General features: G+C 52.1%; 1 protein-coding gene across 1 annotated transcript; it reads right to left on the bottom strand.

Moving 5' to 3' along the window:
• Window positions 1-425: 425 nt before the first annotated feature.
• TBRG1 (transforming growth factor beta regulator 1) lies at window positions 426-14,752 on the bottom strand. Its single transcript, XM_077249506.1, has 10 exons — window positions 14,624-14,752; window positions 9,021-9,242; window positions 8,601-8,671; window positions 7,565-7,773; window positions 6,660-6,799; window positions 6,346-6,492; window positions 5,996-6,093; window positions 5,283-5,393; window positions 3,719-3,861; window positions 426-1,107 (listed from the first exon to the last, which is right to left on the bottom strand). The coding sequence occupies exons 2-10, from the start codon at window positions 9,147-9,149 to the stop codon at window positions 959-961; spliced, it is 1,197 nt and encodes a 398-aa protein (XP_077105621.1). The 5' UTR covers window positions 9,150-9,242; window positions 14,624-14,752; the 3' UTR covers window positions 426-958.
• Between the last annotated feature and the right edge of the window lie 1,196 nt (window positions 14,753-15,948).

Here is a 15,948-nt window from a genome sequence, read left to right as displayed (position 1 = left end):
CAAGCTGCTGGGACTAAGAGCTGTGACGTGATTGGCTGCTCGGGTACTGACTCCGCTTTCCTATGCTGCAGTTTGGCTCTTAGGACCCCGGTAAAGAGTTATTAGTGAAAGAACAAAAAATGTAAGTTTCCAATTTTCCTGCAGCGCCTCCACAGGAGACAAGAGGCATTACATGGCTGTCAATGAGGGCAGGCTGGCCGGGTCAGGGATGCTAATCAGGAGACCCCCACACCCTCTGATAACGTTGGACCCCCAGTGAAGCACTTATACGTCAGACACGACCAGTCCTATAATATTCTCTCACTTCCTCCATTGCACCCAGACATTTACTCCACACGGCTTACGTGACATGCTGGGACTTGTAGTTGTTCTTATAGCCATAGAGCTGCAGTTTTAAGGTCACAAATAATGACCAGAAATGTGGCGGATTTTATTGTCTATTTATAAGAAATGTACCAAAGAAAATCTACAGAAAGGGGGCAAAGCGGCCGTACATGACACACTGTGACGACACCGCTCTGTGAACACTCCTAATAAATAGGACGTACACTGGTACGCCATAACATTAATACCACTGCCAGCTGACGTGACCATGGCACCTGTCGGGGGAGGGGATATTGTCAGTTCTTGTGGTTAAAAGTGAGAATCGAGCGCCTGACGGGGGCCGGAGTACTCTCCATATCATTGGTGGGGGGCCCTTGGCACCTCTTGTGGGGGGCCCCCGGTATCCAGAGGACCATCCAGAAAAAACTGTCCAGGAAGGATGAGGATCCAGGTGATGATTCTGGACAGAACATAAGTCGGGTCCCTGGAGGCCGCCGTGAGCGCCGCACCGACCTGCTGCCCGATACCGCAGGGCACCTGCGGAGTAATGTGGAGCCCGGACCCCTCTGGTTCAGAGATTGTGACGACGAGTCTTATATTGTAATATTACAGTTGACCGGTCCATCTACCGCTGTCACTCTGGAGACCCCGGGGCGCTGTACTGGTGTCCGGGGGAAGACTTCAGGTGCCGGATCTCCCGGGAAAGCTGCGAAGGAGCCAGGAACATCTGATAGGTGGAGATATAATCGTGTGCGGCATGGATCTCCGGGAGATCTAATGTCCCTGAAATAAAGGGAGCGAGAAACACTAGTGATAAATATGCAGTACTGTGAAAAAGTGTTCACCCCCCTCCTGACTTCCTCTTCTTTGGCGTGTTTGTCACAATGAAAATGTTTCAGATCAAAAGTAAATATAAGACAAAGATCACAAATCACAAAATGCAGTTTATAAATGAAGATCTTTATTACTAAGGTAAAAAGAAATCCAAACCTCCAGGGTCCTGTGTGAGAAAGTGATTGCCACTAAACCAATAACTGGTTGGGCCCTTAGCAGCAACAACTGCAATCATGCGTTTGCGATAACGGGCAAAGAGTCTATTACAACGCTCCACCACATTGGAGGTTTCTGAGCATGGACCGCCTTATTAAGGTCCTTACAGCATCTCAATCAGATTAAGGTTAGGACTTTGAATAGGCCGCTCCAAAGTCTTCATTTTGTTTTTCTTCAGCCATTCAGAGGTGGACTCGCTGGTGTGTTTTGGATCATTGTCCTGCTGAATAACCCAAGTGCGCTTTAGCTTGAGGTCACAAACAGATGACCGGTCATTCTCCTTCAGGATTGTTTCGTAGACTGCAGAATTCATGGTCCCATTTACCACAAGTCTTCCAGATCCTGAGACAGCACTAGACCACCATCATATTTTACTGTTGGTACGATGCTCCTTTTCTTAAATGCTGTGCAACTTCTACAACAGATGTAATGGGACATACACCTTCCAAAAAGATCAACTTTTGTCTCGTCAGTCCACAGAGCATTCTCCCAAAAGTCTTGGGTGATCTTTAAGATTTTTTTTTTTGCAAAACTGAGACGAGCCTTTATGTCCTTATTACTCAGCAGTGGTTTTCGTCTTGTAGCTCTCCTATGCCGGCCATTTTTGCCCAGTCTCTTTCTTATGGTGGAGTCAAACACTGATCTTAACTGAGGCTTGCAGCTCTTTGGATGTTCTTGTGGGGTCTTCTGTGACCTCTTGGATGGGTTGTCGCTATGCTCTTGGTGTAATTTTGGTTGTCCAGCCACTCCTGGGAAGGTTCACTACTGTTCCATGTTTTCGCCATTTGTGGATAATTGTTCTCACTGTGGTTCGCTGGAGTCCCAAAGCTTTAGAAAATGCTTTACAACCTTCTCCAGACTGATAGATCTCAATTAGTTTTTCTCACTTGTTTCACAAATTCTTTGGATTGCGGCATGATATCTAGCTTTTGATGAGCTTTTGGTCTACTGCACTTTGTCAGGCGGGTCCTATTTATGTGATTTCTTGATTAAAAACAGGTGTGGCAGTAATCAGGCATGCGTGTGGCTAGGGAATGTGAATTCAGCTGCCAAAGATTTGATAAAACAGTTAAAACATAAATTAGGGGGGGCAATCACTTTTTCACACAGGGCCCTGTAGGTTTGGATTTTTTTCCCTTAGTAATAAATATCTTCATTTAGAAAACTGCATTTTGTAACTACTTGTGTTATCTTTGTCTAAAATGTAAATTTGGTGATCTGAAACATTCAAGTGTGAGAAACATGCAAAGAATTGGAAATCTGGAAGGGGGCAAACACTTTCACACACTGTATATAATGGATGGAGACATAAGAGAGGCTGTGATATCACATCTTATTACAGTACAGGGTGATATAAGAGGAGCGGTGATGTCACATCTTATTACAGTATAGGGTGATATAAGAGGAGCGGTGATATCACATCTTATTACAGAACAGGGTGATATAAGAGGAGCGGTGCTATCACATCTTATTACAGTACAGGGTAATAGAGGAGCGGTGATATCACATCTTATTACAGTACAGGGGGATATAAGAGGAGCGGTGATATCACATCTTATTACAGAACAGGGTGATATAAGAAGAGCGGTGCTATCACATCTTATTACAGTACAGGGGGATAGAGGAGCGGTGATATCACATCTTATTACAGTACAGGGGGATATAAGAGGAGCGGTGATATCACATCTTATTACAGAACAGGGTGATATAAGAGGAACGGTGCTATCACATCTTATTACAGTACAGGGTAATAGAGGAGCGGTGATATCACATCTTATTACAGTACAGGGGGATATAAGAGGAGCGGTGATATCACATCTTATTACAGAACAGGGTGATATAAGAAGAGTGGTGCTATCACATCTTATTACAGTACAGGGGGATAGAGGAGCGGTGATATCACATCTTATTACAGTACAGGGGGATATAAGAGGAGCGGTGATATCACATCTTATTACAGAACAGGGTGATATAAGAAGAGCGGTGCTATCACATCTTATTACAGTACAGGGGGATAGAGGAGCGGTGATATCACATCTTATTACAGTACAGGGGGATATAAGAGGAGCGGTGATATCACATCTTATTACAGAACAGGGTGATATAAGAAGAGCGGTGCTATCACATCTTATTAAAGTACAGGGGGATAGAGGAGCGGTGATATCACATCTTATTACAGTACAGGGTGATATAAGAGGAGTGGTGATATCACATCTTATTATAGTTCAGAGGTGCAGGATATTTATAGCAGACGAGCGATTGTTCGGATCTTTCAATAAAGATTTGCATTTTTGTATATTACTCATGGACATCAGATTGTTCTTTTTTCGTTGTTTGCCTTTACCTGTCAGGACGGCTTCTGGTTTGACATCTGTGAGCGATTGTCTCTGGAAAGCATCGAAGTTTATGGCTGGGCTCTTCTCCGACACCTCCTGGGGCATCGGCCCATCTCCCGGCTTCCACACCTCAAATTTCACCCACTCGTAGCTGCGATATAGAAGGAGAAGTGACAGCGGCCCCGTATATATGTATACACCGTCACCTCACACACTATATACAGTGGGGAAAATAAGGATTTGATACTCCGCAGATTTTGCAAGTTTCCCCCCTACAAAGAATGGAGAAAGCAGCAGGGATTTTGGCCCCCTCCTCCATACAGATTTTCTACAGATTTATCAGGTTTCGGGGCTGTCGCTGGACAACATTGAGTTTCAGCTCCTCCAAAGATTTTCTATTGGTTTCACATCTGGAGATCGGCTAGGCCGCTCCAAGAACATGAAATGCTTCTTACAGATCCACTCCTTAGTTGCCCTGTGTGTTTCGAGTCATTGTCATGCTGGAAAACCCAGCCACGACCTATCTTCAATACTTTTATTGAGGGAATGAGGTTGTTAGCCAAAATCAGACAATACATGACCCCATTCATCCTCCCTTCCATACGGTGCAGTCGTCCTGTCCCCTTTGCAGAAAAGCATCCCCATAGTATGATGTTTCCCCCACCATGCTTCATGGTTGGGATGGTGTTCTTGGGGTTGTACTCATCCATCTTCCTCCAAACATGCCGAGTAGACCACGTTACCTTCTCTCATGCCTTCGCTGGAGCATCCACATGGTCGTTGGCGAACATCAAATGGGCCTGGACATGTTCTGGTGTGAGCAGGGGGACCTCGCGTGCCCTGCAGGATTTTACTTCACGACGGTGTAGTGTGTTACTAACAGTAATTTTTGAGACTGTGGTCCCAGTTCTCTTCAGGTCATTAACCAGGCGTGTAGTTCTGGGCTGAATCCTGATCTTTCCCTGAATCATCCTTATCCCACGAGGCGAGATCTTGCATGGAGCCCCAGACCGAGGAAGATTGACAGTCATCTTGTGTTTCTTCCATTCTCTAATAATTGTGCCAACAGCTGTTGCCTTCTCACCAGGCCGCTTGCCTATTGTCCTGTAACCCATCCCAGACTTGTGCAGGTCTACAATTATGTCCCTGATGTCCTTAGACAGCTCTTTGGTCTTGGCCATGGTGGAGAGGTTGGATGGTGATTGAGTGTGAGGACAGGTGTCTTTTATACAGGTAACGAGGTCACACAAGTGCGAATAATACAGGTAATGAGTGCAGAGTAGGAGACTTCTAAAGAAACAAATAACAGGTCTGTGAGAGGCAGAATTCTCGCTGGTTGGTCGGTGATCAAATACTTATTTCATGCAATAAATGCAAATTATCTGTGTAAGAATCCTACAATGTGATTTTCTGGTTATCGTTGTTAGATTCTGTCTCTCACACGTGAAGTGTGCCTACGATAAGGATTACAGCCCTCTCCATTCTGTGTAGGGGGAAATGTGCAAAATCGGCAGCAGATCAAATCCTTATTTTCCCCTCGGTATACGATATATACATACACTGTATCCTCACCTCACACATTTCCGCGCGCCCGGGCAGCTCTGTATTAGGTTCTGTATCGTGGGGTGCGTGAACCCGAAGAAGTATTCCCCCGCCCTCTCCTGGGCAGCGATAATGTGTCCCCTGAGGAGAGATAAGAGGCATCATATCAGCGAGGGCCCAGTGTGAACGCTGCTGGGGATGCAGCGGCTCTGATACGGGTCCTCCCCTGCAGGAACCCCCTGGTGGTCCCGGACCATGTGACGGCTATTGATGAGCGAGCAGGGAGAGAACGCGCCCCCCGGAGCTCTACAAGTCCCCGGCTGACAGTGGAGACCCTGCGCCCCCAGATAGGGAATCCAAGGCTTCAGTATCAAATGAGCTTATTACAGGGACCCGAGCACCACGCGGTACTTGAGTATGGAGTAGCGCCGCACACACGCACCCAGCACTGACGCTGGACAGATCTGTGAGCGCTGCGCCTGATGTACAGAAGCTTCTCATCTCCAGGTCACATCCAGAGCTGCAGTCACAATTCTGCTCCCTGCGTTTATGTTTGCAGCGGACATCATGGTTAGAATAAGTCATGATGTACGGCCCCTGGTGCACACACTACTACGATGCACCACAGCAGAGGACGCAGAGCTGTGCTCAGAGATCACGCAGGAGGCAGCAGCTTTGTGAATGCAGCTCTGAAGGTGACGAGTGTAGGACATGATGCTGGGCCCACACACGGCTGCACTTACCGCAGCGCACCAATGCTTTTCAGGAGAGCAGCGTGACAGTCGGCGGCGGAGTTGGCAATGATGGAGTTCTGAGGATCATCTTCAGGGACAATCTCAAACTACGACAAGAGAGGAGATGAGTCAGCGTCCGAGAACATGGAGACCCGAGATTCCGACACCTCGCACGGTCTAGTCACTTGTAGTTTATGACTTTCTGTCCTATAGGAAGTCACATTCTCCAGATACCAATGACCTTCTGCTAATGCAGAGCAGGCAGCCTTTATCGAGCAGTGCTGCAGTGTAAAGCAGAAAACACTAATCCAATGACAGGCAAGCGCTAATAGTAACCCTCGCCTGGCAGGAGTGCTGACCTGGGGCCCAGACCAGCCATCTTTTATCTGACAGGTATACAGACACTTCTGCTCCGGGCTCCTCATGCTGACGTACACTCTGGTGCTGCAGAAGCCAACCGGATAAATGGCAGCCTTGTCATGGAAGCTGCTGCGGTCGGATACGATCTGTGGAAGAAGTGAGTCAGTTATTAAAGTAGATCCATATATTTATTATATACACCCAAAAGACTGTTGATGTCGGGGCATGCTGGGAGTTGTAATTGTGCAACCAGTTGCAAAGAACCTTAACTTGGCAGCAAATTTACCGGGAAACCTGTGGGAACGTTCCTCACCTCTCCCAGACTGTAAACCGTCAAACCATCCAAAACAATGGGGAAGACGGGCCGACCGGAGGGGTCCAGGAGGATCGGCTGCACCCACCGGCGTGTCGCTCCTTCACTCCCCCTCTTCTTCTTAGAGAATTTCTTCATAACTGCAAAAAGGAGAGAAACCGTCAGGCCTTAATAGAGGCCAAGGCACTACTGAAATACTCTGCGCTGCTGGGAGGATCAGGCACTACTGAAATACTCTGCGCTGCCGGGAGGGTCAAGCACTACTGAAATACTCTTCGCTGCCGGGAGGATCAGGCACTACTGAAATACTCTGCGCTGCCGGGAAGATCAGGCACTACTGAAATACTCTGCGCTGCCGGGAGGATCAGGCACTACTGAAATACTCTGCGCTGCCGGGAGGATCGTGCACTACTGAAATACTCTGCGCTGCCGGGAGGATCCTGCACTACTGAAATACTCTGCGCTGCTGGGAGGGTCAGGCACTACTGAAATACTCTGCGCTGCTGGGAGGATCCGGCATTACTGAAATACTCTGAGCTGCTGGGAGGGTCAGGCACTACTGAAATACTCTGTGCTGCCAGGAGGATCCGGCACTACTGAAATACTCTGCGCTGCCGGGAGGTCATGCCTTTTCTATATCCCTGGGTGTCCGTGATTCCCCCATTGGATCATCCAGAATTGAACATTTCCGCAGTCTTCTTGGATGAGTGGCCTTGATGTGCCCATGAGGATCTGATCTCGGCATATATCTGCAGTGAATCTGCCTGCGTCACATGTGCAGCACGCTCACTGTCGTGAGGATGACACTTGTAGGACTTTCCCCACTCGCTCCATCCTATGATCAACTGTGGATTTTATAGGTAGAAGCCGCAGTGACTCAGACATGCGTGCATTGTGCTACTTGCCTTCTGCTTTGTTTTCTTTGCCCTTTTCTCGGCGGTCTTTCTTCATCTTTTTTGTGGCTCCATCGTCCACCGCAGCGCTCAGGTTCATCTCCAGGTTCCCTTCGCTCAGTGCAGACACGTCAAAGCCGAGAGATAAGCCGGAGCTGTGCGTCCCGGCCGGGTCGTCCTCGCTCAGAGCCTGAAGCTGCAGGAGCCGCTTTAATAAAAATCTGGAACGTAAAGTAGAACAAATCCATCGCTCATAGAGCAGGATTTAAATCTGTTTTTCTTTTGGCGACTCACTGTTAATGGTTAAAGTTGTTAAAGTTGTATAATAGGTATTTTCTTATAAGGAACTAATGATTTAACATGCACATTCCATTACCTTTGTAACCTCTGGTATGACGATATTTTGCAACTATTTGTATTTCATGGTATAATTAATGATGATAATTGCAAATGTGTGCAATGTTTGTTAATTCTGAACTAATAAACGAATTTAAAAAAGTAGAACAAATCAGATCCATACAGTGAATCTCCTATCTGATAATCCGGAGCGTCCCATAATCCAGAACCAAGCATTATTCTACGGCCGTCCAGAAAGCAGAATTATCTGGTGTAGGGGTCATCCCACAATGACAATGTAACCCCTGTCCACTGACATAGGGGGTCCGAGCAGTCATGAGAGTTGGCCATTCAGGGTCTATGGGACTGGGAGCTCCGCACACTTTGTACTGTACATGCTCGACCTTCGCTCCATACAACTGGGATCCGGCTCTTGTGACTGGAGGGATCGGCAGCCTATTTCTGAGCGTCGGTGATACATCGTCATTGTGGGATAACCCCGCTGATACATTTATATAATGAAGATCTCTGCTTCCCATCAGTGAATGGAATCCTTCCTCTGCTGATCCGTCCTGGCGTATCACCTTGTAACAATGTATCCGCACAATCCTCTGTGAGTAAACTGCCTTCACTGCAGACTGATACACTGTAACAAACCATCCGGACAACTACCAGCAGAGTCTGGGCCCTGAGCGCTGTCTGCGGCCGTTACCTCCGCTCCTCCTTCGCTTTGGTAAATTTGCTTTCCATCCGGGCGATTTCATCACACAGTGCTGCGTTCTCCTAAAAATCACAGAACATGGGAGGAAAAAACGTTATCAATAAAATCCAAAGAGTTGACACAAAGTATAAAATACCCAGTCGACGTCATCGGTCACAGGATGCAGTCAGCATTTCTTACTGTTATCTGATCCTGGGAAAGCTGGGTGACAGCTGATCTGAACGAATGTATCGGTGGCTGTAGATTTACCATATGGACGCTACTACAACTCCCACCGTGTATACCATCCAGCTTTCCAAAGGTTCAGAATCTGAAAGATGTAGTCATACATATCGCCTGTCATCCAGCTTTCCCAGGAGCAGAAATCAGGAGCTTCCAGTAGAGGACAAGTGCAGGACGTCGGCTACTCACAAAGATCATCGCCTTCGCCATTCTCCGCAGCCGCAGACACTTCAGACGGTATTTCTCATTGTGGATCCGTTTCTTGCTCTTCATCTTGGCCTCGATGTACGAAGAATGCGAACCGAACGCCGGATTCATCCCTGACCGAGAAACCGGCGATCAGAAGAGTCCGATCACACAGCGAGAATTCCCAGAGACGTTAGACCGGCTGCTCCACATCCACAGACAGGCCTGAGAGGAAAATCTGCAGTCAGTGGTGTATCCCAGCACAGAGGGTATCCCAGCACAGGGGGTATCCCAGCACAAGGCGTATCCCAGCACAGGGGGTATCCCAGCACAGAGAGTATCCCAGCACAGAGGGTATCCCAGCACAGAGGGTATCCCAGCACAGGGGGTATCCCAGCACAGGGGGTATCCCAGCACAGGGGGTATCCCAGCACAGGGGGTATCCCAGCACAGGGGGTATCCCAGCACAAGGCGTATCCCAGCACAAGGCGTATCCCAGCACAGAGAGTATCCCAGCACAAGGAGTATCCCAGCACAGAGTGTATCCCAGCACAGAGGGTATCCCAGCACAGAGGGTATCCCAGCACAGAGGGTATCCCAGCACAAAGGGTATCCCAGCACAGGGGGTATCCCAGCACAGGGGGTATCCCAGCACAAGGCGTATCCCAGCACAAGGCGTATCCCAGCACAAGGCGTATCCCAGCACAAGGCGTATCCCAGCACAAGGCGTATCCCAGCACAAGGCGTATCCCAGCCAAGCATGGGTGGGTCACAGGAGAGTAACACAGCAGAGGATGCATGGAGGGTATCACAGCAATGGGCACAGCGTGGTGGAGGGATTGTGGGGTGGGGTGAAGTGTGTGCACAGTGGAGCACGGCTGAGTGTGGAGTGTACCGCGGCAGTCTGCTGCAGGTGTACCTCAGCAAACCATGTATCTCAGTGGTGGGTGGGGTGGTCAGAGCAGGGTGCATCAGAGTGAGTTACAGCTTAATATAAGGTGGGTCTCGGGGGTGTTTCCGAGCGGATCGTGGGTCTCAGTGTGGGGGGCATGTCAGCGGACCTCGTGTCTCAGTGCGAGGGAGGGGTGCATCTCAGCAGGATGTATCTCAGCAGTGTCTCTTCGTGTGGGGCATCTCTTTCAGGGAGGGAGAGACTCAGCAGGATGTATCTCAGCAGTGCAGGCTGTATCTCAGCAGTGTGGGGCTGTATCTCAGCAGTGCAGGATGTATCTCAGCAGGGTGTGGGGTGTATGTCAGCAGGGTGTGGGGTGTATGTCAGCAGAGTGTGGGGTGTATGTCAGCAGAGTGTGGGGTGTATCTCAGCAGGGCGTGGGGTGTATCTCAGCAGGGCGTGGGGTGTATGTCAGCAGGGCGTGGGGTGTATCTCAGCAGGGCGTGGGGTGTATCTCAGCAGGGCGTGGGGTGTATCTCAGCAGGGCGTGGGGTGTATCTCAGCAGGGCGTGGGGTGTATCTCAGCAGGGCGTGGGGTGTATCTCAGCAGGGCGTGGGGTGTATCTCAGCAGGGCGTGGGGTGTATCTCAGCAGGGCGTGGGGTGTATCTCAGCAGGGCGTGGGGTGTATCTCAGCAGGGCGTGGGGTGTATCTCAGCAGGGCGTGGGGTGTATCTCAGCAGGGCGTGGGGTGCATCTCAGCAGGGCGTGGGGTGTATCTCAGCAGGGCGTGGGGTGTATCTCAGCAGGGCGTGGGGTGTATCTCAGCAGGGCGTGGGGTGTATCTCAGCAGGGCGTGGGGTGTATCTCAGCAGGGTGTGGGGCGTCTCTCTCAGCAGGGTGTGGGGTGTATCTCAGCAGTGCGGGCTGTATCTCAGCAGGGTGTGGGGTGTATCTCAGCAGGGTGTGGGGTGTATCTCAGCAGGGTGTGGGGTGTATCTCAGCAGGGTGTGGGGTATATCTCAGCAGGGCGTGGGGTGCATCTCAGCAGGGCGTGGGGTATACCTCAGCAGGGCGTGGGGTGTATCTCAGCAGGGCGTGGGGTATATCTCAGCAGGGTGTGGGGTGTATCTCAGCAGGGTGTGGGGCGTCTCTCTCAGCAGGGTGTGGGGTGTATCTCAGCAGTGCGGGCTGTATCTCAGCAGGGTGTGGGGTGTATCTCAGCAGGGTGTGGGGTGTATCTCAGCAGGGTGTGGGCTGTATCTCAGCAGGGTGTGGGCTGTATCTCAGCAGGGTGTGGGCTGTATCTCAGCAGGGTGTGGGCTGTATCTCAGCAGGGTGTGGGCTGTATCTCAGCAGGGTGTGGGCTGTATCTCAGCAGGGTGTGGGCTGTATCTCAGCAGGGTGTGGGCTGTATCTCAGCAGGGTGTGGGCTGTATCTCAGCAGGGTGTGGGCTGTATCTCAGCAGGGTGTGGGCTGTATCTCAGCAGGGTGTGGGCTGTATCTCAGCAGGGTGTGGGCTGTATCTCAGCAGGGTGTGGGGCGTCTCTCTCAGCAGGGTGTGGGGTGTATCTCAGCAGGGTGTGGGGTGTATCTCAGCAGGGTGTGGGGTGTATCTCAGCAGGGTGTGGGGTGTATCTCAGCAGTGCGGGCTGTATCTCAGCAGGGTGTGGGGTGTATCTCAGCAGGGTGTGGGGCGTCTCTCTCAGCAGGGTGTGGGGTATACCTCAGCAGGGTGTGGGGTGTATCTCAGCAGGGTGTGGGCTGTATCTCAGCAGGGTGTGGGCTGTATCTCAGCAGGGTGTGGGCTGTATCTCAGCAGGGTGTGGGCTGTATCTCAGCAGGGTGTGGGCTGTATCTCAGCAGGGTGTGGGCTGTATCTCAGCAGGGTGTGGGGCGTCTCTCTCAGCAGGGTGTGGGGTGTATCTCAGCAGGGTGTGGGGTGTATCTCAGCAGGGTGTGGGGTGTATCTCAGCAGGGTGTGGGGTGTATCTCAGCAGTGCGGGCTGTATCTCAGCAGGGTGTGGGGTGTATCTCAGCAGTGCGGGCTGTATCTCAGCAGGGTGTGGGGTGTATCTCAGCAGGGTGTGGGGCGTCTCTCTCAGCAGGGTGTGGGGTATACCTCAGCAGGGTGTGGGGTGTATCTCAGCAGGGTGTGGGCTGTATCTCAGCAGGGTGTGGGCTGTATCTCAGCAGGGTGTGGGCTGTATCTCAGCAGGGTGTGGGCTGTATCTCAGCAGGGTGTGGGGCGTCTCTCAGCAGGGTGTGGGGTGTATCTCAGCAGTGCGGGCTGTATCTCAGCAGGGTGTGGGCTGTATCTCAGCAGGGTGTGGGGTGTATCTCAGCAGGGTGTGGGGCGTCTCTCTCAGCAGGGTGTGGGGTGTATCTCAGCAGGGTGTGGGCTGTATCTCAGCAGGGTGCGGGCTGTATCTCAGCAGGGTGCGGGCTGTATCTCAGCAGGGTGTGGGCTGTATCTCAGCAGTGCGGGCTGTATCTCAGCAGGGTGTGGGGTGTATCTCAGCAGGGTGTGGGGTGTATCTCAGCAGGGTGTGGGCTGTATCTCAGCAGGGTGTGGGGTGTATCTCAGCAGGGTGTGGGGTGTATCTCAGCAGGGTGTGGGGTGTATCTCAGCAGGGTGTGGGGTGTATCTCAGCAGGGTGTGGGGTGTATCTCAGCAGGGCGTGGGGTGTATCTCAGCAGGGCGTGGGGTGTATCTCAGCAGGGTGTGGGGCGTCTCTCTCAGCAGGGTGTGGGGTGTATCTCAGCAGTGCGGGCTGTATCTCAGCAGGGTGTGGGGTGTATCTCAGCAGGGTGTGGGGTGTATCTCAGCAGGGTGTGGGGTATATCAGCAGGGCGTGGGGTGCATCTCAGCAGGGCGTGGGGTATATCTCAGCAGGGCGTGGGGTGTATCTCAGCAGGGCGTGGGGTATATCTCAGCAGGGTGTGGGGTGTATCTCAGCAGGGTGTGGGGCGTCTCTCTCAGCAGGGTGTGGGGTGTATCTCAGCAGTGCGGGCTGTATCTCAGCAGGGTGTGGGGTGTATCTCAGCAGGGTGTGGGGTGTATCTCAGCAGGGTGTGGGCTGTATCTCAGCAGGGTGTGGGCTGTATCTCAGCAGGGTGTGGGGCGTCTCTCTCAGCAGGGTGTGGGGTGTATCTCAGCAGGGTGTGGGGTGTATCTCAGCAGGGTGTGGGGTGTATCTCTCAGCAGGGTGTGGGGTGTATCTCTCAGCAGGGTGTGGGGTGTATCTCAGCAGTGCGGGCTGTATCTCAGCAGGGTGTGGGGTGTATCTCAGCAGTGCGGGCTGTATCTCAGCAGGGTGTGGGCTGTATCTCAGCAGGGTGTGGGCTGTATCTCAGCAGGGTGTGGGGCGTCTCTCTCAGCAGGGTGTGGGGTGTATCTCAGCAGTGCGGGCTGTATCTCAGCAGGGTGTGGGCTGTATCTCAGCAGGGTGTGGGGTGTATCTCAGCAGGGTGTGGGGCGTCTCTCTCAGCAGGGTGTGGGGTGTATCTCAGCAGGGTGTGGGGTGTATCTCAGCAGGGCGTGGGGTGTATCTCAGCAGGGCGTGGGGTGTATCTCAGCAGGGTGTGGGGCGTCTCTCTCAGCAGGGTGTGGGGTGTATCTCAGCAGTGCGGGCTGTATCTCAGCAGGGTGTGGGGCGTCTCTCTCAGCAGGGTGTGGGGTGTATCTCAGCAGGGTGTGGGGTGTATCTCAGCAGGGTGTGGGGTGTATCTCTCAGCAGGGTGTGGGGTGTATCTCTCAGCAGGGTGTGGGGTGTATCTCAGCAGTGCGGGCTGTATCTCAGCAGGGTGTGGGGTGTATCTCAGCAGTGCGGGCTGTATCTCAGCAGGGTGTGGGCTGTATCTCAGCAGGGTGTGGGCTGTATCTCAGCAGGGTGTGGGGCGTCTCTCTCAGCAGGGTGTGGGGTGTATCTCAGCAGTGCGGGCTGTATCTCAGCAGGGTGTGGGCTGTATCTCAGCAGGGTGTGGGGTGTATCTCAGCAGGGTGTGGGGCGTCTCTCTCAGCAGGGTGTGGGGTGTATCTCAGCAGGGTGTGGGCTGTATCTCAGCAGGGTGCGGGCTGTATCTCAGCAGGGTGTGGGCTGTATCTCAGCAGTGCGGGCTGTATCTCAGCAGGGTGTGGGCTGTATCTCAGCAGGGTGCGGGCTGTATCTCAGCAGGGTGTGGGGCGTCTCTCTCAGCAGGGTGTGGGGTGTATCTCAGCAGGGTGTGGGCTGTATCTCAGCAGGGTGCGGGCTGTATCTCAGCAGGGTGTGGGGTGTATCTCAGCAGTGCGGGCTGTATCTCAGCAGGGTGTGGGGTGTATCTCAGCAGGGTGTGGGCTGTATCTCAGCAGGGTGCGGGCTGTATCTCAGCAGGGTGTGGCTGTATCTCAGCAGGGTGTGGCTGTATCTCAGCAGGGTGTGGGGTGTATCTCAGCAGGGTGTGGGCTGTATCTCAGCAGGGTGTGGGCTGTATCTCAGCAGGGTGTGGGCTGTATCTCAGCAGTGCGGGCTGTATCTCAGCAGGGTGTGGGGTGTATCTCAGCAGGGTGTGGGCTGTATCTCAGCAGTGCGGGCTGTATCTCAGCAGGGTGTGGGGTGTATCTCAGCAGACGCCGCCGTTTGTGCTGTGTACCGGCTTGGTCGCTATTGGTGACTCCCGCGCCCCCACATATTCGGGGTCTGGGCGGACGAGGGGCGCCGTGTGCACTCACCGGGCTGGGCCGGAGGTGTCGCAGCAGACAGGCCGCAGCTCAACCACCTCACTGGGGAGTAGATCCTAATGCTGAAGGACCTGTTATGATGTAATGACCATGTGATCAGTTATGGGAGGAGTCAGGCTAACTGGTCTGAAGGACCTGTGAACATGTCACGACCATGTGATCGGTCACATGTCTCCAGCCTGCAGTATATAAAGCTGATCGGCCTGAGGAGGATGAGTGTGCTGAGTGCTCGGCCTGGCGCACAGCAGAGCGGTGAATCCCCCGGGGGGCCCTGGCTCCTAGACGAGCAGTGGTTGGCACAATGCACATGAGGCTTCTTTCACACTTCCATCGGTAGTCGCCCCTCACGAAGCGTCGGCACGACATACCGATGAAAGTGTTTGCTTTCACATTTCCGTCTGCGTTGCCGGACCGGGCAGGAAAGAGTCAGAGAGAGACATTTCCTGACGACGGCCGGCCAAAACCCGACACATCCAGGGCACGACGGACGCAACGTGTGTCCACACGTCGCAACCCGCCGGTACTACACGTCTATGGGAAAAAAACGCATACGGCAGGCAACTTTGCAGGATGCGTTTTTTTTTCCCAAAACGACACATTGTGACAGATCTAAATAAACGGAAGTGTGAAAGTAGCCTTAGGTCTCTTTCACACTTACGTTTTTCATCTCACGCCACAATCCGTCACGTCTTGAGAAAACGGGATCCTGCAAATTTTTCTGCTGGATCCTGTTTTTTCCCATAGACTTGTATTAGCGACGGATTGTGACGGATGGCCATCCGTTTCATCCGTCGTGCACTGGATCCGTCGGCCAAAAAACGGTCCGTCGGGTGGAGAAAACGTTCAGAGGAACATTTTTTCTGTACGTCGGAAAATCGCTCAGCGACAGGTCCTGCGCTGCCCGTGGCTGGCTACAATGGAAGCCTATGGGCCCAGGATCCGTCGCTGACTGTGAAAAACAGGAATCCAGCGACGTATCCCATTTTTGTTTTCTGTGCATGCCCGGAAGGATTTTCTACTCGGGGAAAACCTCTCTCTCTCAATCTTATACCTGGAAATCCAGGCTGGAACTCCTTCGACACATCCGTCATCACACTGGATGCGTTGCACACGTTTTCCGCTATTTTCACAACATCTGTCAATACGTCGCTTCACTGCATTTCGATGCACCCGCAGCGACAGAAGTGTGAAAGAGGCCTTACTGAGAAGTCAAAGTTATTTGGTGAAGAGGGTGCTCACTTAATAAGTCAGAGGTGCTCTGGAAAAATAGTATAATAAGAAAGAAACTCCGGCACACTACTATTCTTGAAATAAAC

Source organism: Ranitomeya variabilis, chromosome 4 (genome assembly GCF_051348905.1).
Source record: "Ranitomeya variabilis isolate aRanVar5 chromosome 4, aRanVar5.hap1, whole genome shotgun sequence".
Lineage (NCBI taxonomy): Eukaryota > Metazoa > Chordata > Amphibia > Anura > Dendrobatidae > Ranitomeya > Ranitomeya variabilis.
This window is presented reverse-complemented; position numbering and strand designations above follow the sequence as displayed.